Source organism: Meles meles, chromosome 2 (assembly GCF_922984935.1).
Source record: "Meles meles chromosome 2, mMelMel3.1 paternal haplotype, whole genome shotgun sequence".
Taxonomy (NCBI): Eukaryota; Metazoa; Chordata; class Mammalia; order Carnivora; family Mustelidae; genus Meles; species Meles meles.
In genome coordinates this window covers 152,306,253-152,330,328 of record NC_060067.1, presented here as the reverse complement: position 1 = coordinate 152,330,328, position 24,076 = coordinate 152,306,253, and the positions used below count along the sequence as shown (strand labels likewise).

Sequence of the window (24,076 nt, the reverse complement as noted above, 5' to 3'; positions counted from 1 at the left end):
GGGGATGCATTACTAGGGTGTTCTGGGGATTAAGGGAGACTCGGAACACCGTGAGGGAGAAGGAAGAAAATCCTTTGTGCAGGCTGGGGTGGGGGGCCCTTCCACTGGTAAAACTGTCTCTTCTTGACTGCTACCTGTAATTTCCTTTGGCCACATTTTCTCTGTTATCTCCTTTCTCAGCTGGTTAATTACTTAAAAGTGGGCTCTGGCTTGCCCTGGTATATACAGCCGATAGCTTGCTGTACAGTTCCAGACACCCATGCCACACACACAGGTACACGCCGCACACCCTTCTCCCAAGAAGTAACAATACACACATACTACCGAGGAGGAGTGAAAAGGGACAGGTGTGGGCCACGGGAGGAGGGAGTGCACTAACTATGCTCTGATTTCTGGGGCGGAGGGGCTATGAAATCTCCCGAGGCTAAGCAAGGACGTGAAGAATCTTAAGAATTAAAACAGGGAACTTGTCCGACAAATTACCCAGCCAATTCTACTTGTCTTTGTAGCCCAGAGCTGCCTCCTCCTCTTTCCTACTATACAAATGCAAAGCCTGTCATCTCTTTGCCTAGAACACACACACACCTTTTAATTTTAGTTTCCACCAGACTTGGCAAATTTGCAGGACGAGACAGTGAACACATTGGCTCAAAGTTCAAAGAGCTAGAGGAACAGAATCTAAACTTGGGGTTTACCTAAGCCACACCCTGTCCGGCTCAGCAAATGTAAAGGAGAGGTGGGAGGGACAGTCACAGGCCACTATCCACCCTGACCTTGTGTGATCACGGTGCCTCCTCCTGGCTGGGGAGTGGTGGGGATGAGTTTGGGAGGCAGGAGGGAGGTGGGAGGGGGTTCTAGCACCCAGCCCTGAATGAAACATGTGCTCTCCACCTTATGCTGTGTTTCCTGACCTGGATTCAGCTTCAGTTTGAAGCTGTTACTATTTGAAAACCATCCAACTAGACCACCCTTTTGAGTGCCCGAGGTCAGAAGGGACTTGCCCTGTTGATGAGTGGGAAGCAGACATGCTGGCAGGACCCCTATGCACGGTTTCCCCATGAGACCCAGCCCTGCGCCCATCCAGACCAGCCTCAGCGGTGGACTTGGCCCCAAATCCACATCCCCCACCAAGTCTTTGCTCATTTGAATATTTAACATTTCTCTACCAAGAGGCTTTGTTCTTAAGAACAAAACCATTCTCCCAACCCTTCCTGCAGGTTTTAAATCCAGCAGCTACAACATAACAATAGGGTTACTGATTTTTCTACAATGACTATAATAACCTTTGAAACCAAAAAAAAGTCATCCTGCTAGGGCCAGCTAATAAGCAGTTTCCCCTGAGGTCACTTTTGTCTATCCGGCTTTTGAGCTTATCTGGGTTTGCTCCTTCTTCAGCTGTTTGGATGAGCAGGGCACACACCACAAAGTCCAAACTGCCCCCCCACTCCCACCCCCCACAGTGTGGCTGGCTTAGGGGGCGGCACATAGGTTTTGAAGTCAAAGCTAGGTCAAACCCAATCAGTACCTGGTCTTGGACCAGTGAGTGAACCCCCCCAGAGGCGCTGTCTCTTTCAGCTCAGCTGAAAGACAGGAGGACACCAAAGTGCACCTGTGAACAGAACTTGGCTTACCATGCTCACAAAAAGTAACAGGTGCAGGGTGCCTGGGTGGCTCAGTCATTAAGTCTGCCTTCAGCTCAGGTCATGATTCCGGGGTCCTGGGATAGAGTCCTGCACGGGCTCCCTGCTCAGTGGGGAGCCTGCTTCTCCTCCTCCCTCTACCTGCTGCCCCTGCTTGTGCTCACTCTCTCTTTGCCAAATAAATAAATAAATCTTAAAAAACAAAACAAAACAGTAGTAGCTACAAGCCAAGTGTCCAAGGAAGGATGAATGGATAAAAGAAACGTGGTCCACACGTACAATGGAACATCACTGAGTCCTAAAAAGGGAGTTTAGACACATGCTACAACATGGAACAGCCATAGAATGTTGTATATAGTGAAATAATCCAGACCCAGAAAGACAAATCCTGGGTGACTCCACTTCGAGGAGGTACCTGGTGTAGTCAGACCCAGAGATGGCAAGTGGCACGCTAGATGCCGGGGGCTGGAGGAAAGAGGGAAGGGGTAGTCTGTGTTCACTGGGCACAGCTGGGGATCCGCATGATGAAAACATTCTGGGGATGGATGGGGGTGACGGCTGTACAGTAAAGCGAATGTACTTAATGCCACTGAACTGTACTCTTAGAAACGGTTCAGATGATAAATTTTATGTGTGTTGTTATATAACGAAAGTTCAACCAACTATGTTTTGAACATCTATTTGGTTTTATTAATCGGTTCTTGAGTCGGACAGCACCCTGTCTGGCCAGTAGAGGGCGCTCCGAGGGTTACAGAAAAGGCAAGGTTTTTAAAGGCAGAGTGCTAAGCTGGGAATGATTGGCAGAGAAGCCCTTGTTCTAGGCAAGATCGCCCATAGGAGGAACAGAGGGGGCCCCTCAGTGATCTCCTCGTGCCGACCAGGAAATCCCCATGTTGACCGCTTACAGGTTACGTTTGTGGGGGGCTGAAACTGCACTCAGCTTGGGCACTGAGTGTTGGTTTACTGACTTGGGGCCTTCACCTGAGTGATGCCATTTTGAGCCTGTGGCTTTTATTTTATTTTCCTATTTCATTTCATTTCATATTTATTTACTTACTTATTGAGGGGTGGGGGAGAGAGAGAGAATATGCCTGGGAGAGCGGGAGAGGGAGAAAGAAAATCACTAGTAGGGTCCACGCTCAGCGCAGAGCCCGACATGGGGCTCCATCTCACCACCCTGAGATCACGACCTGAGCGGGACACTTAACCGACTGAGCCACCCAGGCGCTCCCCCCTCACTAAATTTTAAAGGAAGATATTATTTTTTAAAAATGTGTTATTTACATCAACTTGGGCATATTATTATTTTTAAGTGAAATAATATTTTAAAATTTCAGAATCTAGTATGGTAGAGACCAAGAGACACAACCCACATTAAGTAAAGCTCTTTGAGGTCCTGCCCTTCGGCTCCAGCTGCTCCTAGCTTGTACTGAACACTTAACGGTTCTGAAGGAAATGAAGAAGGAATTCCTGCCCTGGGAAAATGCGTGCACACAGTGCATGGTGCAGGCAATTTCATGATGTTCCAGACCTTCTGAAACCCACCGTACGGATCACTGAGTATTTTGTTAGGAGCTCTCCTATGTCCCATGGTATTTATGGAAGATAAATAACTTGCCTGCATTAAAGCAAGTTCTGTCTGCTTTTTCAGCCCTTTGTCCCCTCAGGCTGGAATGCCCTTCCCTCCCCGAGCCACCCACACGGATCCTATCGGTCTTTCGAGGGCTGGTTCAAACATCTCTTGTCTGGTAAGAATGAACTGTGTTGGGGCGCCTGAGTGGCTCAGTGGGTTAAAGCCTCTGCCTTCTGCTCAGGTCATGATCCCAGGGTCCTGGGATCGAGCCCCACATGGGGCTTTCTTCTCCACAGGGAGCCTGCTTCCCCGTCTCTCTGCCCGCCTCTCTGCCTACTTGTGATCTCTGTCAAGTGAATAAATAAAATTAAAAAAAAAAAAAAGAATGAACTGTGTTTTCTTATGAGCTCCCAGAGTATGCATGAAGGTCCTGTGTGGCTGCCTGCCTCTCCAGGGACGTGTTACCGGCCTGCTTCTCCGAGAACTGTTCCAACCCTCAGACGTCGCTCCTCAGCTCTGACACTGGCAAACACCGCAAGAGCAGAAGCATGTGCTGGATGAATTCACGGATACTGAGTCTTTTCTTGATATTTCTGACACTGTCATGCTCAACCCATCAGCCCCATCAGGGGGCACCTCTGTTCTGCAGTAGACAGGAGTCTTCTTACGAATGTTGACTCCAAACGGATGAGAAGGGATGAGAAGGAAAAAGGAAAAAAGGTTGGAAGAGAAAGGAGCGGGCGTGAAAGCGCGAGCCCTCCCTTGCCCTCCGCATCCCCCACACGGTGCAGCCTGGCAGCTGGGGCCTGAGCATGGAGGGCCTGTTGCCCATACCTGGGGCATGGGGGCTGGGTGAGCGCAGAGGGAAGAGGGTGACAAGTCACTATGAAGCATGGCGTGCTGGTGATGGAAGTGTCTATGGGGGGATTCCTCTGGAAGGGTGTACTCTGGGCACATAGAGGGTGGTAGTGGGGTTTGGGCTTTTGGTGGGTGGGGGCCAAGCAGAGGCAGAGATTGAGAAAGGGCCAGATAAGAAGTAAAAGGAATCCAGACACCAGCTTCCCAGTTTTGGATGGGCCCCTGTTCCCTTCCCAGTTCTCAAAGGCCAAGGCAGCTATCACCAAGACAGTTGGCACCAAGACTTTGTTTCTCTCCCCACCACCAGAGGCTTCTCCAGTGTGAGAAGGGGTGAAGCAAGCACCTGGGAAAGGGTGGCAGACAGTACGTCACACCTGACATTGGGATTCTGACTTCCAGTCCAGCTGGAAGAATTTTCACAGGGCCATCTTTGACCAGGCAGTGAACCTACAAGGATTCTACTCGACTACTTTTGACATCAACTACAGGCCCAGAGCTTAGTGTCCAAGCCACAGGGACACTTACCTCCTTCCTTTCTTGCTTGTCCTAGCCTTCCAAAGAGGGTGCTTCTCATAGTCCCCACCCTTTTCCCCTCACTGTCCTGTCCCCGTCTTCCCATTTCTCTCACCAGGGGCAATGTTCCTTTTCCCCTTACCCATCTCTTATAGGCTGAACCATGTGTCCTCCCAATTCCTAAGAAATCCTACCTTTAAAGAGGTAATTAATATGAGGTCTTTGGGTAGGCCCTCGTCCACTAGGACCGGTGTCCTTGTAAGGACAGGAAATTTGAGCACAGGAACACACAGACACAGAGGAAATGCCTTGGGAGGACACCCCAAGAGGGGGGCCATCTACAAACCAAGGAGAGAGACTTCAGAAGAAACTAACTATGCAGCCACTCGGATCTCAGACTTCTGGCTTCCAGAACAATGAGACAATAAATTCTATTATTTATGCCCACCAGTCTATGGTACTTTGTTACAGCAGCCCCAGGTGACTAACACACCACCTAATCCATCCTTCAAGCTCAAGATGACTTTGAACTAATTAAAGACATGTGATTCAGTTCAAGCCGGAGGGAGCTCACCACTTCCCACACTCTGGGCACAGTAGGGGCTGGCCTCAGTGAAGGATGTGTTACACGGTGCATGACATTGCTGGGGGCTTCTGGTGTCTTACTGAGTGAGTCTTGCTGCATCAAAAAGTTCCTCTTCCAGGGGCGCCTGTGTGACTCGGTCAGTTATGCATTCAACTCTTGGTTATGGCTCAGGTCATGATCTCAGGGTTGTGCGATCCAGCCCTGTGTCGGACTCTGTGCTCAGCATGGAGTCTGCTTGTCCCTCTCCCTCTACCCCTCCCCTGGTGATCTCTCTATCTCTCTTAAATAAATAAATAAATAAATGAGATCTTTTAAAAAATGTTTCTCTTCGAAGGCACCATCTTATCAATTAAAATTGTTCTTTGTGTGTATGTGTGTGCTGTTTTTTAAGATTTACTTCTTTATATTTTAATTTTTATTTATTTATTTTTGAGAGACAGAAATGGGGAGAGAGAGCAGGAGCCAGGTGGGGGGAGGGGCAGAGGGAGCAGACTCCCTGCTGAGCAGGGACCCTGGGATCATAACTGAGCTGAAGGCAGACACTTAACCGACTGAGCTGCCCAAGCACCCAGAGATTTATTTATTTGAGAGAGTGGGGGAGGAGCAGAGGAAGAGGCAGAATTTCAAGGAGACTCCACTCTGAGCATGGATCCTGAACTGGGGCTCAATCTCACAACCCTAAGATCGTGACCTGAGCCAAAATCATGAGTCAGACAACCGACAGAGCCACCCAGGCGCCCATGAAATCATTCTTAGAGAACAGTTACTTCCTAAATTATAACTGGGATGGTTGTGGCCCTCGCTGGGGATGGTACCTCCTGTGAGCAGCAAGGGCACGGTCTGGGTGAGAGAAGTGGGGGGATGCTCTTGTGTTCTTTATTAACTCAATTCATCCTTCTCTCTTAGGTGTGTGAAGGAAGCATCTCTTATCCTTTCTGGAATTATGCAGATGTAGCTGGGTATTAGGGTCCAGAGTCCACGAGTGAATGAGTGGCAGGTGTCCTCCCCCAATGAGGCCAGATGATGCTTACCCCAGTGCTGCTCTCAGCAAATCCCCCTGAAGATGACAATGACACCCCATCACGGTGTCAACCCAAGGTCCAGGGGGAATCTTTGAGGGGCACCTTGGGCTTTGTGTCCCATGAGGTGATACCCAGAAATCTCCCACATATCTCAAAGCACACATGGGACCTGGAATAGGGTGTTTAGGCTCTGGTGCTCCTGTAATCACAAACCACTCCTCAGCAAGTGAGGGACCAGGTCTCCAGCAAGAGTCCAGGAGCTGTCCCCAACCAGAGGTGGGCTTCACCAGCCTCTCAGCCACAGAACTGAGGGAGAACAGCTCCAAACCAGCACTCGGCCTCCCACTCTACAATTTTGGAGAAACAGGAGAATGCACCGCACCATCACCCCCACTCCCTTCCCCTCACCACCCCAAATATGCACACACAGAAACCGTTCGTCACCTGGGAAGGACCAGCTGAGCTATGGAGTGCCTTTCACCTGAGCCCATGTGTAAGATCTCTGACTAATGCCACGGAAAATTAAAGGGCATGGAGAAAATCAAGTCAATAGGGAGAAGGAAAGACAAAGGGGAAAGAAGAACAGAAACCTTGCTGGGATTGTTGTGCTCAGGGTCCCAAACTTACTGGTTCTTGGAAGTAGAGCTGGTAATCAAAAACAGGATTGGCTTTGATTCTCTCCATTGGGGACACATTGGGATTTGCTGGTATGAAAGGAGTATTCAAACTGGCCACTGCCCTGTGGAAAAAAGACACCAAGACACAGACCCTGTAAGAAGACAGTCTGTAAGAATCATAAAGGAAGCTCAGAGCAGGAAGGGGATGTGCACAAGGTCTCACACCAGCCGTGTGCGAGAAGGGGGTCAACACTCTGATTTCTTGACTCCTAGCCCAGTGGTTTTTTCACAATAAACTGTAGCATTTCTCACCTTCTTGTCTGAGACAAAGGCACATAGACACAAACATATACATTATGTGCAGTAGATCAACCTTCATTAGATTATAGTTTCTAAAAATGCATTCACTCCTTCCTTCCTTCCTTCCTTCTTTCCTTCCTTCCTTCCCTCACTTAACTCTGTGTTGAATTGATTCCATGCTATATTCTAGGGGAAAGAAGATAAAAAATCAATACTTGAAGAGCTTATTATAATTTTAAAAAGTTAGACAAATATGCCCGTGACTATATTACAAGACAGACTGTGATATGAGCCATTCAGAATAGCCTAAGTACCATGGGAGTTCAAGGAGACCAAGATTTTCTAGATTTGGATATCATGGAAGATCTCATGGAAAAGAGAGAACTTGGCTTTTAGGGGTGGAAGAGTAGAGTGAAGTGGAAATTATACTGTAAGGGAAACATCATGGGGTAGTACAAGAAATTCTAGAAGGGGGCAAAGCTTGCAGCTAAGTTTGCACAAAGAATCTATATGGCCAGAGGTCAAGTGTTTAATGGGGCATCTTATGAAATAAAGCCAGTGAGGCAAGTGGGAGCCTGGACATGAAGGGCCCCGAGTCTGGATTAGATGCTACCAGACAACCAAGAAAACCATGAGGGCTTCTGAGAAGAAGGGAGAAGCAGACTGAAGTTGCAATCAGGAAGTGATGTATCAAGCAGTGATACATGACATGGAGGCAGAGAGGGACACCAGAAGCAGGGAGAGGGCCAGCACACTGCTGCATTAGTCACCCAAGAGCAAGAGAATGGCAGTGAGAGGAAAACGAAAGAAGGGTATATCTGAGAGGGGGCAGGGATGACAGAAGTCAACCAGGACCATGGTTAGCCTTGCTCATCAGTAAGGGATCCCATGCCCACTCTGATCCTAGCGAAACTCCTTCCCAAGAGATAATTATGGGGAGAAGAGAATGTCCAGGGGAGACATAAACTAGGAGGGATGGGATAACAAGGACAAATGAAATCATCAGGGAAAGAAGTGCTGAGATTTAACCAGTGCCAACCAACAGAAGCATAATGTAAGCCACACATATCACTTAAATTTTCCATTAGTCAATTAAAACACATAAAAAGAAACATGTGAGATGAAATCTAGAAGAGTATTTAATATCAATTACATGTTAATTAATACTAAAGTCTAATGTTACTTGAATAATTTAATATTTGACATGGTATTTCTAAAATATTAATAATTTGAACAAGTAATCAATTCAACAAGTATTAATAAGATATTTCACTTTTTTTTGGTGTTAACTCTTTGAAATCTGGAAGGTATTTTCCCACTTATAGTCATCTCAGTTTGAACCAACCACATTTCAAATGTTCAGTAGCCACCATTAGACAGTGCAAATTAGGCTATAAAGTAAGTTATACCAATACCTAAAGGTTTCTCATGTTACCAGAATGAACCTATTCTAAGCATTACTTAAATCACAACTCAAGAAATTCTAGCTTTTTCTAAATATTCTGAGCAGACTACAGTTTTCTTTTCGATTGCCTTGACATAGTTTATTCCATGTATAAGAAAATTATCACATGTTAGCATATAGAGATGTTAGCATATAAATGCTGCTGCCAACAGCATTAAGATTGGAAAATCCTAAACCACAGCCTCTTTTTGGAAACAGAATCTCTAGATGACTGTCGAAGAAAGGATATAAAAAAGGTATTCTTGGCCAAACACGTGAGTAGACCCTTACATTAAATAGGTCCCTGCAGTTAATCTCAGTAGAATGCCAAAACCAAGGATTTAAAGAAATAGTCCACATTAAAGGTGGGCTTCCCCCCCCCCCCCCCTTCATTCATTTTCTGGCCAGAAAGGTGAAGATCAACGTCAACAATATTCTTAGAATCAGCTTTGCCCAGGCGAGAGATGCTGTGTCCCACCACAGACAGCCCTGGAAGAGAGTCTTGGCTTCCTTCTGTCCCCCAGGAAGGCAGTAACAGGGTCGTTTTGATGAGTGCAGATGGAGAAGGAGCAACTACTACCAAACCAATGGCAGAAGGGACAGAAACAGAACAATGAGAAGAGGAACAGGAATGCACCCCACACTTGCGTGTCTCAGACCTAATGTTACCCTGGGTACAACTTCACTGGGCTCATGTTAAATATTCTCAGATTCTCACGGGAGAGACAGAGACAAGGTTTCATAAAAAACCAAGAAGGTATTTCACTTCCTTCAAAGTAGAGATCATAAGCGTGTTGCTCTACTTCCCTTTGCTCCTTCAAGAAGCATCTAATACAGTCTGTACAGTAACTTTCTAGTGACCTGATTCCTAAGAGCTGGGCTCTTATGTCAACTCTGAATGAAAGAGAGGACAGAGAGAGAAGCTAAAGAGATCAGACACACAAGAGTGCAACAACTTTTAAAAAAAGTTTTAAAAACTTTTAAATATTTTGGGAGGTATTTGAGTCTTTTTGGGCTCTGATATCATTCTGTGAACTGATGCTGGGCTGAACCAAGATCCCCAGTGTTTCTGCTCTTATAAATGCCACCAGGTAAAAAGTAACTGGATTAGTTTGGTGGCTGGGAAGCATGGTATTTATTTAATTTGCTAAGATCCCAGGCTGAAATGGGAGGTGATGCAGGCTTCCACCACAGTTGCCAGCCACGAAGACCACCTGCCTCTCTGGGTCTGAAAGCTGCTGCCAGAGCCCTGATGCCATGCTAAGAATGATTAGGAATGATATCACGGCAGTCACAAAATGCCATCCTAATCTGACATAGCATTTTGCAGGCCATACAGTTGAAAGGAGTTACCATTACTGCTCTGTGGTTGAGGAAACCAAGGCCTAATGAATGAAGTGATATGTTACAAAGCCAGTTCAGGGCAAAATTGAAAGCCATGTTTCCTGACTCCCAGCCCAGGACCGAAGTTTCTTCTGGCACTCCATTCTATGACCCCACCACCCCTGCTGCCTCACCCGCTCCCCACGAAGTCTACCACCATTCTCCTGCATTTCCACTGGCGACCCAGGCCCTGAGTTAGCTGTCCCAATACCAGTACCTGGGACAGGCCTTGCTTCCTAAGACATTGGCTCCTTAAGCTCTCCTTATTAATGGGTCACCAGGCACTGAGAAGCTAGGTGTTTGTTGCCTTCCCAGATAACCTGTATGTTTTCAAGAAGTTTACTGGAGTTTAAAACCTGAGGAAGAATACTAATAGGAATTCAAATCCAAATTCTTGGTGCCTCAGGCCTAATTACCTCACTCTCTCAGGGTAGAAGAGAGCCATGTTCCACACCAGCATGCCTCCCCAGTCATGGCCAATGAACACTGCTTGAGGGATGCCCTAGAGAAGGACAGAGATGGGAGATGAATGTGGGCAGGCTTCCAAGATGGGATTTTGAGAGCCCTGAGGTTTTGTGCTCCCTGTAGGCCCAAACCCTCAGTCGGCAAACCTTTTGTTCACTTCCTAGGACTCCTCCTCCTCCATCAACCTACACTACAATGTCCACCCTCTTCAAGCCTCCCTTCCCACACATACGGGCCCCACAGAGACTCTACAGATGATTCATCTTTTCTATTTTCTCAGAAGCCTAAGGCCTCAGACTCCAAATTCCCTCTTCTTCTCTACCTTCCCTCAAATCGAAATTCATTTCACCTCTTTTTCCACTTTTTGTCTTAAAGTTGGTATGACTCACCTCCTTGTGTTCCATGTCCGTCTTTCATTGAGTGATAATGATTCTACTCTCCACTCTTTTGGGATCTTCCCTCCCTTAACTAACCAGTGACACCTCTAAGGCATCTTTAACCCCTCCCTCTCTACCTGCAGCCTCCTTTCTAATGCTGCTGCCAACAATGAATGACAACAGCTCCCTTTTGTAGTGGCCCTACTATGTCACAGGCACTGGGCTGAGATTGTCTGGAATTCCTCCATAACCTTCTCTCACACACTTCACCAGTAGAGAAAGAGGCTCGCAGTGGTTAGGCGACTTACCCAAGGCCATGTGGATGGTCATTCAGATCCAGGCCTCTCCAACTTAAAATCAGGCTCTCCCGACCACCACCCCACCCTGCTGACCACATTCAGCCACGCCAGAGCCTTTCAGGGCCTTGTCAGTCTCGCCACACAACCGTGAAAAGTGGCTCCCTGGCTCAGTCCCTGCCATGATTCTGCCTTCTCTGTGCCCAGCTTCTCACAATGATCTACTCTAGTGGCCTCTCTGGCAATCTTCCTAAGTCCCTGCAGCCTGGTTTTTTCCCTGTGACCCGAGTCCACTGAAACTTCCTCATAAAGGCTATTCATCACTTAGAATAGTTCCCCCCGCCACCTCAGCTCTCACTCTTCTGACCATCCTGCAGCATCAGACATTTCCTTTGAAATGTTCTTCCCTGGGCTTCTGTGACAGTATTCTTTCTAGACTCTTTTCTCCCTTCAGTGAGTCCACTCCTTCCTCTCCTGTCACATGGGAGCACTTCAGGGCTCAGCAGCCCTCAGTCCTGTCATCTACTCCCATGGCTTCAGCCACCACCTCCAGGTGGAGGACGGCCACCTCACCCATCACGGGCCCAGCTTCCTCCCCCTGTGTCCCAGGAGTGCCTGGGCCATGGGGCAAAACCTACCCCAGCCTGCCAGCAACCCCAATGGCTCTTTTCCAAGAGAGTCAGAGACTGTCTCAGCCAGCTGGAAATCTAGATGGAGGTCACTCTAGAGTCAGAACTGTGGTGGTCACACCGGGCCATGTCCTCCTAGATGTCCCTAGCATTCTCAAAGGGTCCAAAGCCAATTCTGTGGGACTGAGAATCTGGAGAGGGCAAGAACCGTGACGTCTTTGCCTCATTTCTTACAGTGTCTACCCCCATGCCCAGCCACTGAATGGAAGCCCTTAGTCATCTGGAATTCTCCTCCTGACCCTCACCTCCAATGAACAGGTGCCATATCAGTTTTCAGTTCTCTCTCAGCTGTCCCTCCACTGTCACCATCCTGGCTTAACCCTTCTCCCCCTCAGTTCAGGTTGCTGTGTCCTCACCCCACCACCGTGACCTAACTCAGGGTGGGAGAAGTGGACTACCTCATTGCAATCTCTATTTCCTATAAGTAAAAAGCAAAAGTACAGTCTCCCATCACCATAGTTGACCTGCTTTGTGGCTGGCACTGTCACTCCAGACAAGGTTACCTGAAGGCATTTGATCTGAGGTATTTCTAAAGCGGTATTGATCTTTAAAAGTTGGGACATATTAGCCTATAAGATATAGGGTAGTTTCCAAACTTCTGGGCACAAGCAAAGTTCTTTACCCTGACTCAAAGCCGACAGAGGTATCCTGTTCCCTGGAAAATGCTTTCCATGAAACAAACCAACACAACAAACTTGGACTACATTCTTCTCAACACACTTTGAGACTTCTGTGCTTGTAATTCCTCTTGACCAATGACCCTGGCTCCCACTGCCCCAGAGTGTCCTCGTTCCTGCCCTCGCCACTTTCCTCGGGGGCTCTACCAGCGGACACCTTCAAAATCTGCATCCTGAACTGCCCACCCAAACAGAAGTCTCCAGAGATCAGGTCCAAATAATTACTCACCAACTTATCCAGGAAGGTTACCATCTCCTAAGAAAGAAAACAGGCCAAACAATCAGAAATTGTACACACCCACCTCAGCTGCCTCCTGAGGCGAATTCCTATATTTTTTTTGTTAGGGGCTGCACTGGGTCTTCCCCAAGCTCCCATGTGGAAGCCCTAACCTCTGCCCTACATTACAACACCCCTAAGTTGGAATCCTAAGACTACAGACATACAGAGAACAGGTTCATGATTCCTTAAAGGTACCTATTCTAAAATAAGTAACAGCTATATGATGGACTGGCACACAACATTACGGAATTATGGTTGAGAAAAAAGAGGGTTCAATATCTTTGGGGGGACAGTTGAGAAAAGGGTTTTTGTGCATGCTTGAGGATAAGTATTATTATGGTTCTTCATTCAGTTTCCTATAACCCTCCATTTCAAGATTACGGGTTATTTTAAAGAAAAGATTATATAGGGTATTTTATTTTTTTTTTAGAAAAAAATTTTTAAAGATTTTATTTATTTACTTGAGAGAGAAAGAATGAGAGAGAGAGAGAGAGAGAGAGAGCATGAAAAGGGGGTGGGTCAGAGGGCAAAGCAGAGCCTGACGTGGGACTCGATCCTGGGACTCCAGGATCATGATCTGAGCCGAAGGCAGTCACTTAACCAACTGAGCCACCCAGGCGCCCTATATAGGGTATTTTAAAATAAAATTCTACATGGAAATATTGTACTAATTTTTCAAAGGACAGCACTACTGAGATATGATTCACATACCATAAAATTCACCCTTTTAAAATGTGTAATTCAGATTCACAGTAAAACCGGATTTTACTGTGGTCAGAGCTGTGAGGTCATCACTTCTATATAGTTAGAGAACATTTCATCACGCCAAAAGGAAACCTTATACCCATTAACAGGGATTCCTGTTCCTCATTCCCCCGAGCCCTGGGCAATCACTAATTTCATTTCTGTCTCCATGGATTGACCTCTTCTGGAAACTTCATAACAATGCAATTATACAACACGTGGCCTTTTGTGACTGGCTTATCCTAGCATAAGGTTTGTGAGGTTCATTCATGTTGAAGCATGCGTCATGATTTCACACCTGTTTATGGTGAATAATGTTCCACTGCATGGATATGCCACACGTTTTTTATCCATTCATCAGCTGATGGAACACTGAGGCAGTTTACACTTTTTAATGAACATTCATGTCCAGGCTTTTGGTGGACATAGTTTTTAAATTCTTTTGGGTGAACACCTACCTAGTAGTGGACATAGCAATCACTTTCAAGAGTGGAGCTGGAGGACGGGAGCATCACAGTTTTATCTTGCTTGTCTTAGTATAAGGACATTCTTCAGCAGGGAAGTTATGTCAAGTGACCTGAAGTGACCTGATTTACCTGTCTTAAGAACTGAAACAAGCAGGGGTCCAGTGAAGGAATGTTAGGGGGATGGAGAGATCCCCCCCCCCAGGGTTGCTGGTGAGATCTTGGCAGGATTTCAGGGGAGATATGAGCAAGATCAGAAGTGGCAGAGCAGAAGAGGTAAGGACGTGGAAACTGAGGAAAGACCCTAACTGGAAAGTCAGGTTTTATCAAGGCTCCTTTTATAAGACGCAAAAGCCTATGTGTGGGCCTGGTTGGGGGGCAGTCCGAAAAGAACTATGACTCCTACAAGGAGACTTTTTGTACATTTAGCATAATTAGCAGCATCGCTAGGGTTTTTTTTAGATTTTTTTTTTTTAATTTATTTCACAGACAGAACGAGAGAGAGTACGAGGGGTGGTAGGAGGGGGCAGAGGGAAAGGAAGAACCAGGCTCCCCGTGAAGCAGGGAGCCCAATGTGGGGTTCGATCCCAGGACTCTTGGGATCATGACTGGAGCTGAAGGCGCCCAACCGACTGAGCCACCCAGGCGTCCCCAGCATCGCCAGTTTTATGGCCAACCAAGACACTGTTCCTTCCCCTTGGCCCTTCCAGTCTTGGCTTTTGTCCCCTGGCTGATGGAGGCTTGGCTACCAGTCTCCTCACCTCAGCTGTGACAAGCTCTGAGATGAGGGCCCCTTCCCGATGGTGCTCATGCTTCACTTAGAATGGGAGCGCCATCACAGCTGCCAAGCCACACACTCCCCAGACTCTGGCCAACAACATCTCTACCAAAATAAGGTGATTTTTGCAATTCTCAGGACAGAAAGGCAAGATGGTGGAGTGGCCATGAGGAGGGACATGGGAGCTCTTTCAGGATTCAGACCTGGCTCTACTAGCTGTTGACCTCAGGCAATTACTTTACCTCCTCATGACTCAGTTTCCTCTTCCATCCAATGGCTTAGAACAGTAACTGATAGACAGTAGATGTTGGCTATCATTTTGAAATGCCATCTTAACTTACAGTAACACTTTTATACCCAAATGCGGTGAAATCCTTTCTTAGGTTGGCAAATGAATACCCACACTTCTATCTTACATCAGTAAAAACACCAGGATGGACAAAATGTCACAAATGTTACCCAGAGATCTATCTTACCTGGCATAACACTTCCATGGAATATTCTTCTATTTCTGCAATTAAAAATAAAAGAAATATAGTTAATTCACATGATTGAAAATTATCAACAAACTAAAAGGGCCCCCTTTGTCCAAAAATAGGTATCTTATTTTAAATCATTAGATTGATGATGTCTCCTTGTTTATTTTTTTGTTGCCTGTGCTTTTGGTATCATGCCTGTGAAATCATCATCAAAATCAATGTCATGAGACTGTTTTCTTCTAAAAATTTTAGTTTCAGGTCTTACATTTAAGTCTTCAATCCATTTTAAGTTGATTTTGGGGTATGGTGTAAGGTAAGGGTCTGATTTTATCCTTGTGCATGTGGATACCCATTTTCCTAGCATCATTTATTGAAGAGACTGTCCTTTCCCTAGTGTATGTCCTAGACACCTATGTCAAGGATCAACTGGCTGTACATGTGTGGATTTATTTCTGGGCTCTACTCTGTTCTATTGGCTATACGTCTGTCTTTACACCAATAACACATTGTTTTGACTACTGTAGCTTTGTGATATATTTTGAAATCAGGAAATGTGAGTCATCTAGCTTTGTTCTTTCTAGAGATCGATTTGACTATATGGGGTCTTTTGTGGATCCATACGAATTGTAGAACTGTTTTTTCTATTTCTGTAAAAAATGCTATTGGGATTTTGATAGGGATTGCCTGGAATCCGTAGATCATTTTGGGTAGTATGACTATTTTAACAATAATAGCAATTCCATGAGGCAAAAAAGAAAAAAACAGAAGAAAAAAATTATCAAAGAAATAATTCAAGAAAACTTTCAAGAACTGAAAGATAAATGTACCCAGAGAAGTGGATAAAAAGAAACCCATGTCATAGCACAAGATCATAAACTTTTATAACACAAGAAGATAAAGATCCTAAAGGTACTGAGGGTACAGGGGAAAAAAAAACCAGTCACATAGAAAGCCTCATGGATCTGAATGGCATGGGATTTTTGAAGAGCAACAAGGGAAGATAGAAAATAGTGGGACAACAGCTTCACAGTTTTAAGGGGAAACAATTTGTTACTTAAAATGTATTGCCAAATGAGGGCACCTGGGTGGCTCAGTGGGTTAAGCCGCTGCCTTCGGCTCAGGTCATGATCTCAGGGTCCTGGGATCGAGTCCCGCATTGGGCTCTCTGCTGAGCAGAGAGCCTGCTGCCCTCTCTCTCTCTCTCTGCCTGCCTCTCTGTCTACTTGTGATCTCTCTCTGTCAAATAAATAAATAAATAAAAATCTTAAATGTACTAAGACTTGTTTAAAAAAGAAAAAAAAATGTATTGCCAAATGATAGAAAATGTATACACAAATGATCTGTAGTGTGTATGAATGCATTCCAAATCATCATGCTTGGCTTTAGAACTCATGTTACATATAACCTTCAGCAATAGTTAACATGTAAATTATTTTTTTCTTCTTTTAAATTTTATTTATTTTAGAGAGGGGGAGAGAGAGAACTTGAGCATGGGATGGGGGGTGGGTCAGAGGGAGAGGGAGAGCGAGAATCTCAAGCAGAGCCTGCACTGAGCATGGAACCTGACATGGGCTTGATCACAACCCTGAGATCACAACCTTAGCCAAAACCAAGAGTCTGTCACTCAACTGACTGAGCCAACAAGGCACACTGTAAATTGTTTTCTTAAAAAGTAGTTATAATTAAAGTACAGATAACTATAAGTCTAAGTTCATCCAGAACAGTTCTGTTTATGTGTGTTATTACTCATAGTGTTCCTTTTGCTTTTAATGGTGTTCTGGTTTGAATGATAAATTAATTACTAAGTTATCCCTCGGGGATTCAGGGAAGATCATAGTCTAGATGAATGAAAATAGACATTTTAATAATTAAATTGGGGGAAAAAAAAAACCTTCACTGTCTTTCTTGGCTGTCTGGACGAGAAGCTTTCTTTTTGTCTGAAGTGCCTATGCACCATGGAAGAGGTAGTAAGCAGCCGCAGAGTAGGAACCATGACAATTAGGGAACAGTCATGGCGGCACTCCCCAGTCATGACAGGCTGAATGGTCTGGCTGGTGGTTACCAGAGTGCCAGTTTCCATCAGCTGGCTTCAAACTCGACAGGCTTGCCCTAAACATGGGGGGAGCAGCTCAGAGAAGGGGTGGTGAGCAGATGGTCTGGCTCTCTGGGCACCGCTGCCAGCAGCATGGCTGACACTAGGATTCTGTTGCATGTCTGATTGCATCATATTCCTCTCTCCACCTGGGGAGCTTAACAATTTTGGGACGGAGACCCTCTCTGAAACCGATAAAAGCAGTAGACTCCCTCACCCCAGGAAAGTGCTTGTAAACCTACACCTGGACTTAGGTTCATCGGTCCCCAATGTCCATCCTTGGATAGACACCATTTGGGATCCACAGACACTGGGTTAAAGAATCTAGCCTACCAACTGCCATAAGATCCAGCAACTACACTTCTGGGTGTACAGCCCAAAGAATTGTAAAGGAGGAACTCAAGCAGATATCTGCACACCCATGTTCATAGCAGCATAATTCACATCAGCCAGAATGTGGAGGAAACCCAAATGCCCATCAGTGGATGGGTAGATAAACAAAATGTGATCTGTACATACTATGAAATAATATTTGGCCTTAAAAAGGAAGGAAATTGTGATATATGCTACAAGATGGATGAATCTTGAAGACATTATGCTAAGTGAAATCAGCCAGTCACAAAAGGATAAATTTTCTATGATCCACTTAGAGATGCCTGGAGTAGTTACATTCCTAGAGAGCAGATGGGTAGTTGCCAAGGGGCTAGGGAAAGGGGAATGGGGAATTAGTGCTTAATGGTACAGAGTTCTGCAGGATAGGAAAAGTTCTGTGGCTGGATGGTACATCCTATACTCCACATCCAGCACAAGACTTCCTCAAGGCACAGGCAACTGGGTTTCTTGTATTCATTCAGAGTACGGAGCAGAGACATCTGAGCCCAAAGTGCCAGACAGACAATGGTCACTACAGGAGAGTGGAAGGGCAAAGTCAGACTCCCTCTAAGGGCTGTCCACTCTGACCTGGGACCAGGGGGAGACAGTACAGTTGGAGAGCTCAGACAGTCAGAGGGAATAACCAACACAGGGCAGCTGTGAGAAAGCTAACCTACCAGGAGGAGCTGATGATTCTCCATAGCCTTTCATGTCCAGAGCTAGTACCCGGAAACCCGCCTGAGCCAGAGCAGGGATCTGGAAAACAAACAGTTCAGGGACACTCAAGAGTGGTCTCATCAGTCTTTTACAGACACTCCTTTGCTTCCTCCTATCTACGGTCTTGTAAATGACTCAACTCAAAGTGCCACATAGCACTATCTGGGATCCTTGCCATGAGGCTGGAATGAGCCCACCTGGACAGGGCTGCATTGGACACTGGTAGGGTCTGTGTACTGCATCTAATACTACATCTAAGAGAGCACGTTTCCTAGCAAAGACCTTGGAGATTTCTATATTCATTACAAAGACTTCCCAGCAGGTGGCATAAAGTGTACTGAAGAATCTGCCTTTTTCTCATCTGCAAAGATGGCATGTGGTCTAGCACAGCTCTGAGGTCTGGACCCATCTCTGGCTCCAACATTTCTGAGGTATCACAGTCATCATTGGAGATGAAGCTCCACTGTAAGGTTTCAGCTTCTTCTTCTTCTTTTTTTTTTTTTTTTTAATATTTTATTTATTTATTTGAGAGAGAGAAACAGAGAGCACAGGAAAGAGCAAGCATGAGCTGGGGAAAGGGCAGAGGGTGAAGGAGAAGCCGCTTCACCACTGAGCAAGGAGCCCGACTCAGGGCTCGATCCCAGGACCCTGGGATTATGACCTGAGCTGAAGACAGACGTTTAACGGACTGAGCCACCCAGGTGCCCCAAGGTTTCAGCTTCCTAATGGCATTCTACCCTGGGCCACACCATCTATACCCTCCTCTCCCTTCACCTTGACTGGAGCAGACCTTCCCCCAGTTTCCTTTACCTGGTACCGCCAAGAGAACCAGCTCTCGGGAAATCCATGGCAGAGACATATGGCAGGTCCAGAGCCCAGCTCCACAAAATGCAGGCGCACCCCAGGCTGTAGCAAAGAGAGGTGAACAGGAAGTGACCACAGCGCCAGGCTGGACAGAACCATTTTGTCTTCCACAGACCGCTCTGGGCCACCTCCGGGTACTGCCGGACCTCATAATTTCTCAGCTCAAGGCCCCGATGCCAGAAGATGTTCAAGAAGACACACTGGCCAAACTGCAATAAAGCCTTTTACAGGAACACAGAAGGGCAATATTCATGTTAACATGTAGAATATTAGGATTATTTTGTTAAAAAATGTTTCTCTCTTGAATGCAAAATCTTTTCCAAGCTTTGCTACATTTCTAGTGCTCTGGGCTGTGGGGCCTAGCCTGCTAAGAGCTCAATGTCTGTGTTCTCCCCTCCCTGGCCCATGACAACATTTTCCAGACCTCCGTCCACTTCCTTGCAATGGGTGTGGCCATGTGACAGAGTTCTGGCCAATGGCCTATGAGAATGAAGAAATGTATGCTACAACTGGGCCCACATAAACCTCCCACGGGTGGCCCTCCCTCTTTTCCCATCTGTCCCTGGAGAGTTTGGGCCTTGGGCAAGGTAGAGACAGCAGAAAGAAACGGGCTCCTTGTCGACTGCATGGAGAGAGCCCACTCCTACCCTACACTGGACTGTTTGGCAAGCAGGGAATGAACCTGATGTTGAGCCAACGGAATCTGGGGATGGTTTGTTTTAGTACTTAATCTCCTCCAATTATTACCATGTGGTCTAAGCACACGAACTAAAGCAGTATCCAATCAGAGTGCCCTATTTTCCCTCAAAAGTATGTATCTCCAACTTTCTAATGGAAATAACTGGGAGAAATAAGCTTTGCATATGGAAATTCACTTGGAAGAATTCTACGGAGCTGCATCTCAGACTACTCCAAGCTCGTGTTCCAAACCGGAAGTTTCATTCATGATTTCCAGTGAGTTATTCTGCTCGAGAAAACATGAGGCTGACATTTCACAAACTCTATAGTGGTCTACAGTCTTATCAGAATCTGTTTCATCGTCTATTAGTACTTGGCAAAGGAAGGATCTAATTCTATTCCTTATATTGCAAAGTGTTGCAGTACTGAGGTCTGGTGACATGATCCTAACCTGCCCCTGCTCTAAATGGATCCTAAACTAAGAGACTCCTTTTTGCTGCTCAGCATCGAGTAGCTCAGCAAATGCATGTACTTTCCCATCCTTTAAATGATATGTTAATAAAATTGCCATAAAGCCAGAAAACGAGAAAGCCCTAACCCAGCTTGGGTGGCATTAGTATTCCATGGAGATCGATGGAATAGCACCCTGCAGAGTGGGGCTCGGCTGGGACTCCCCAGAGGTCACTGCCCCAGGCCTTTCATTTGGGGTGAGGACAGAGGGGGTGATAAAGCGGTTCTGACCACCCTCCTTCAAGGTCAAATGAGAAATGTATTGAAACTGACCAGACCTACAAGCTCAAGAGGATTAACAAGGCCACAGGCCAGACCCCAGGCCACAGGCTTAGAGCCCCCGATCCTCACTGGTACTGGGGACGAGATCTTAAGGGACCTCAGGAAGCGTTCACCCCTTCAGCAGCACCCAGGGTTACAGGAGGGGCTGGGTTGATGCTCGCTGTAGCTTCAGCTTTTCTTACTATCCAGTTCCCATTCATCCTTTCCCGCCCACTTCACCATTACCACTGAACATTCCCTGGTGCAGCCTCCACCCTCACGGAGCCCATCCCAAGAGCGCCGGGGGCACCGCTACCAGACAAGGACCCTGTCCTGGGTTGGTTGGAACTGCAGGAGCTGGGAACGTGTATCTCATGTAGACTACAAGATTCCTGAGGTCTTAGACACTCCACTCATCTCGGTATTTCTCTCTGTGCCCCGCAAACAAATACTCAATAAATCCTTGAGGGGCTGTCCTCCAGGCAGCAGGGCTTCCCCTGGGTCTGCAGACCTGCCCGCTCACGCCACCAGCTCTCCTCTTCATCAGCTACAGTTGACGGAGCATGGAGTCACCAGGTACAATGCCTGTGGTCCGTACGCAGTACTTCAATGACAGTCCACCCTTGCACAATGTGGGGATACGGGGCACTGACCGCCCACCTGCATAGTCGAAAACTGCATATAACTTTTGACCCCCCCAAAAAACTCAATTCCTACTAGCTTTCTGCTGATTGGCAGTGTTACTGATGGCAGGTGAGGGATGCCTGTTTTGCGTTATGTATATTATATACTATAATCTTGTAAAGTGAGCTAGAGAAAAGAAAATGTTCTTAAGAAAATCACAAGGGGGGAAAAAAAAAGAAAATCACAAGGAAGAGAAAATACATCTACAGCACTGCACTCTACTAAATCCTCAGAGAAGTGGACCCACGCCATCCAAACCCATGTCGTTCAAGGGTCAAGTGTATTCCACACAAGAACACAGAAGGGACATATCAGCATCACCTCGTTATAAAGCTGTGTACGCAAACATTCAGAGTGACGAAAACGTATCCAAATCTGTAAACTTAGTGCCAAAGCCAGGATTCACATTGGTTCCATCCGGCCCCAAGCAACCATCCCATCTTGTTTTGTGTATGAGCTGACCTGTAGCTCTAGGTCGCTTCCCATTTAAATGGGACCAATGACAAATGAAGAAAGATTCCAGGGTGAATCCATGAAGACATTCTAACACCCTACTCTGTATCCTGGCTTGATCAGGAGTCAGGGCCCCCCTGCACGTGGCCTTGCCATAACCCTGACCACTGGATGTTTTAATGACCACTTCTGTCTCTTTATCCTGGCTATGGGTTCTTTGAGGATGGGTCTGTCTTATTCCTCACTGCCTCCCTCATATCTGGTCCAAGCCTGACACCAAGGCAGTGCTTGATGAGTATCTGCTAGATGACAACAAGTTCTCCCCAGAACACAGGCCAGACACACACTTTAGCACTCTGGGCTACTCAAGGCCCCACGTGACCTGTCTTCCCACGGGAGTCTGACCACATCTGTACACTGCTTTGCATATCCTAAGGCATGACCCTTGTCTTCTGATTTTTAAAGAATGAGTAGATGGAGAAATATTATTTCCCTGTAAACAGTGGGTGTTCAGCTACCCTTGACATTTAACAAATGTCTCTGCAGCTCACTGTAGATGGGCTGGTGAGGGAGGCCTCAGCTGACTGGGAGGGAGCGCTCACATACCTTTATCGGCACATACCCATGGCTCACGTCGCTTAGACCACATGGGATCGGAAGAGGGGCTGTGGTGCGGGGAAGCTGGAAGGGAAAACACGGACAGTGAGAGAGGCGGCAGCCTCCTTCTGTGAGACGTTCTCAGAGACAGTTTCCAGAAGTCCGGAGTGCTGGCACAGGCGCCTGTGCCGTGGGCTCCTGAGTCCTCCCTGCCCAGCCCCGTCCCTCTCCTGTGAGCACACAGCTGTATTCATCTCCCCCTCCCTTTCAGTTCAGTGCAGCCCATGATCGAGTCCTTCGGACACCCACTAAAATCCCCACACGATTCTCTGTATTCTCCACTGCCCCCGCTTCCGGCTGAGAGCCTGGTGCGACTGAGGAAAACACAGGGGGAGAACAGTGGGTCCTCGAATAGCTGCCTGAAGCAAAGGCCCTGGCCACCACCACCCGAACTTTTTTACATCAGCAAGAAATAAACACCACCTGCTCTAAAACGCTGAGATTTCGTACTTCAGCAACTATAATTCTTCCCTATGGCAGTTCCTCAAGCAGTCACCCAGGCTCATGCTGGACACCATCGGGAATGCAAAGTTCACGGAGCATCACTGAATGGCTCTGCTGAAGGGTCCCTCCCTCACGCCAGCCAAAATCTGACTCTGGGCCTTTGTATTAGGCTGCTCCAGCTGCCATAACCACATGCCACAGGCTGGGTGACTGAAACAACAGATGTTTACGTCTCCCAGTTCTGGAAGCCGGGAGTCCAACACCTTGGTTGGTTCAGGCTTGGTTCCTCCTGAGTCCTCTCTGTTTGGCTTTGCACCTCCAACCTTGGGCCTCACGTGGTCTTTCTTCTATGTCTGTGTCCTGATCTCCTCTTCTTATGAGAACAGTTGTACTAGATTAGGGCCCACTGCAATGACCTCATTTATCTTCATCACCTCTTTTAAAGGTTGTATCTCCAAATATAGTCACATTCTGAGGTCCTGAGGCTTTAACATGAATGAATTTGGGGTGGGAAGGGGCAGAGGTCAGCCAGTAAGAGCCCTCTGCCCGAAGGCCCCAGGTGGGTTGTCTGGAGTCCCAGGAGGACAGATAACATCTTATATGACATCTAGCTAAAGAACAAAATCCCTGAACAAAGGATCCTTAAGGGGCTTCTTTACCTTATCCATGTGAGGTGTCTTGAGAAATGACAAAGGACAGTAAGTGAACTTATTCACAGGAAGTGACATATTAGCGACTCCTACTGCTAGATCGCTCATCTTTGGTCCCAAAGGTGTGAACTAAGGAAGCAGCTCCGACTTCTTAGGTACGAGAAATAAACTATGAAATGTACCTCCTTTTTTAAACATGGAAGAGCTTGCATAGACGTCTTCAGTGGGGGAATCAGAAGGCAAGCCCCTATGACCGTGGCTCCTGGAGAGGATTCAGGGTGTGGCAGGAGGGATGGGCAGCTGGGTGTCCTTTGATGGCAAGGAGCCTTGTCTGGCCTGAGGGAGCCAAGACATGGACAAAAGACTAGAGTCCCTTGGGGCCCTTCTGCTGAGGTATCCCTGGCTTCCTAATGGATGTCTTACTCTCTGACGTGAGGAATTTGAGAAACAAGACAGAGGATCACAGGGGAAGGGTGGGAAAAATGAAACAAGATGAAACCAGAGAGGGA

The 24,076-nt window shown here is 46.7% G+C and overlaps 1 protein-coding gene across 2 annotated transcripts in view; it reads right to left on the bottom strand.

Annotated features, from left to right (window-relative positions):
• EPHX2 (epoxide hydrolase 2) overlaps positions 1 to 24,076 on the bottom strand; it is a 60,309-nt gene that overhangs the window by 17,178 nt on the left and 19,055 nt on the right. For both annotated transcript variants that reach the window (XM_045991446.1, XM_045991437.1), the window contains 7 exons: positions 22,423 to 22,497; positions 19,177 to 19,272; positions 18,327 to 18,405; positions 15,183 to 15,217; positions 12,670 to 12,696; positions 10,353 to 10,438; positions 6,820 to 6,931 (listed from right to left, as the gene is read on the bottom strand). In XM_045991446.1, the coding sequence (XP_045847402.1) occupies positions 6,820 to 6,931; positions 10,353 to 10,438; positions 12,670 to 12,696; positions 15,183 to 15,217; positions 18,327 to 18,405; positions 19,177 to 19,272; positions 22,423 to 22,497 (510 nt within the window). The remainder of the gene's footprint in view (positions 1 to 6,819; positions 6,932 to 10,352; positions 10,439 to 12,669; positions 12,697 to 15,182; positions 15,218 to 18,326; positions 18,406 to 19,176; positions 19,273 to 22,422; positions 22,498 to 24,076) is intronic.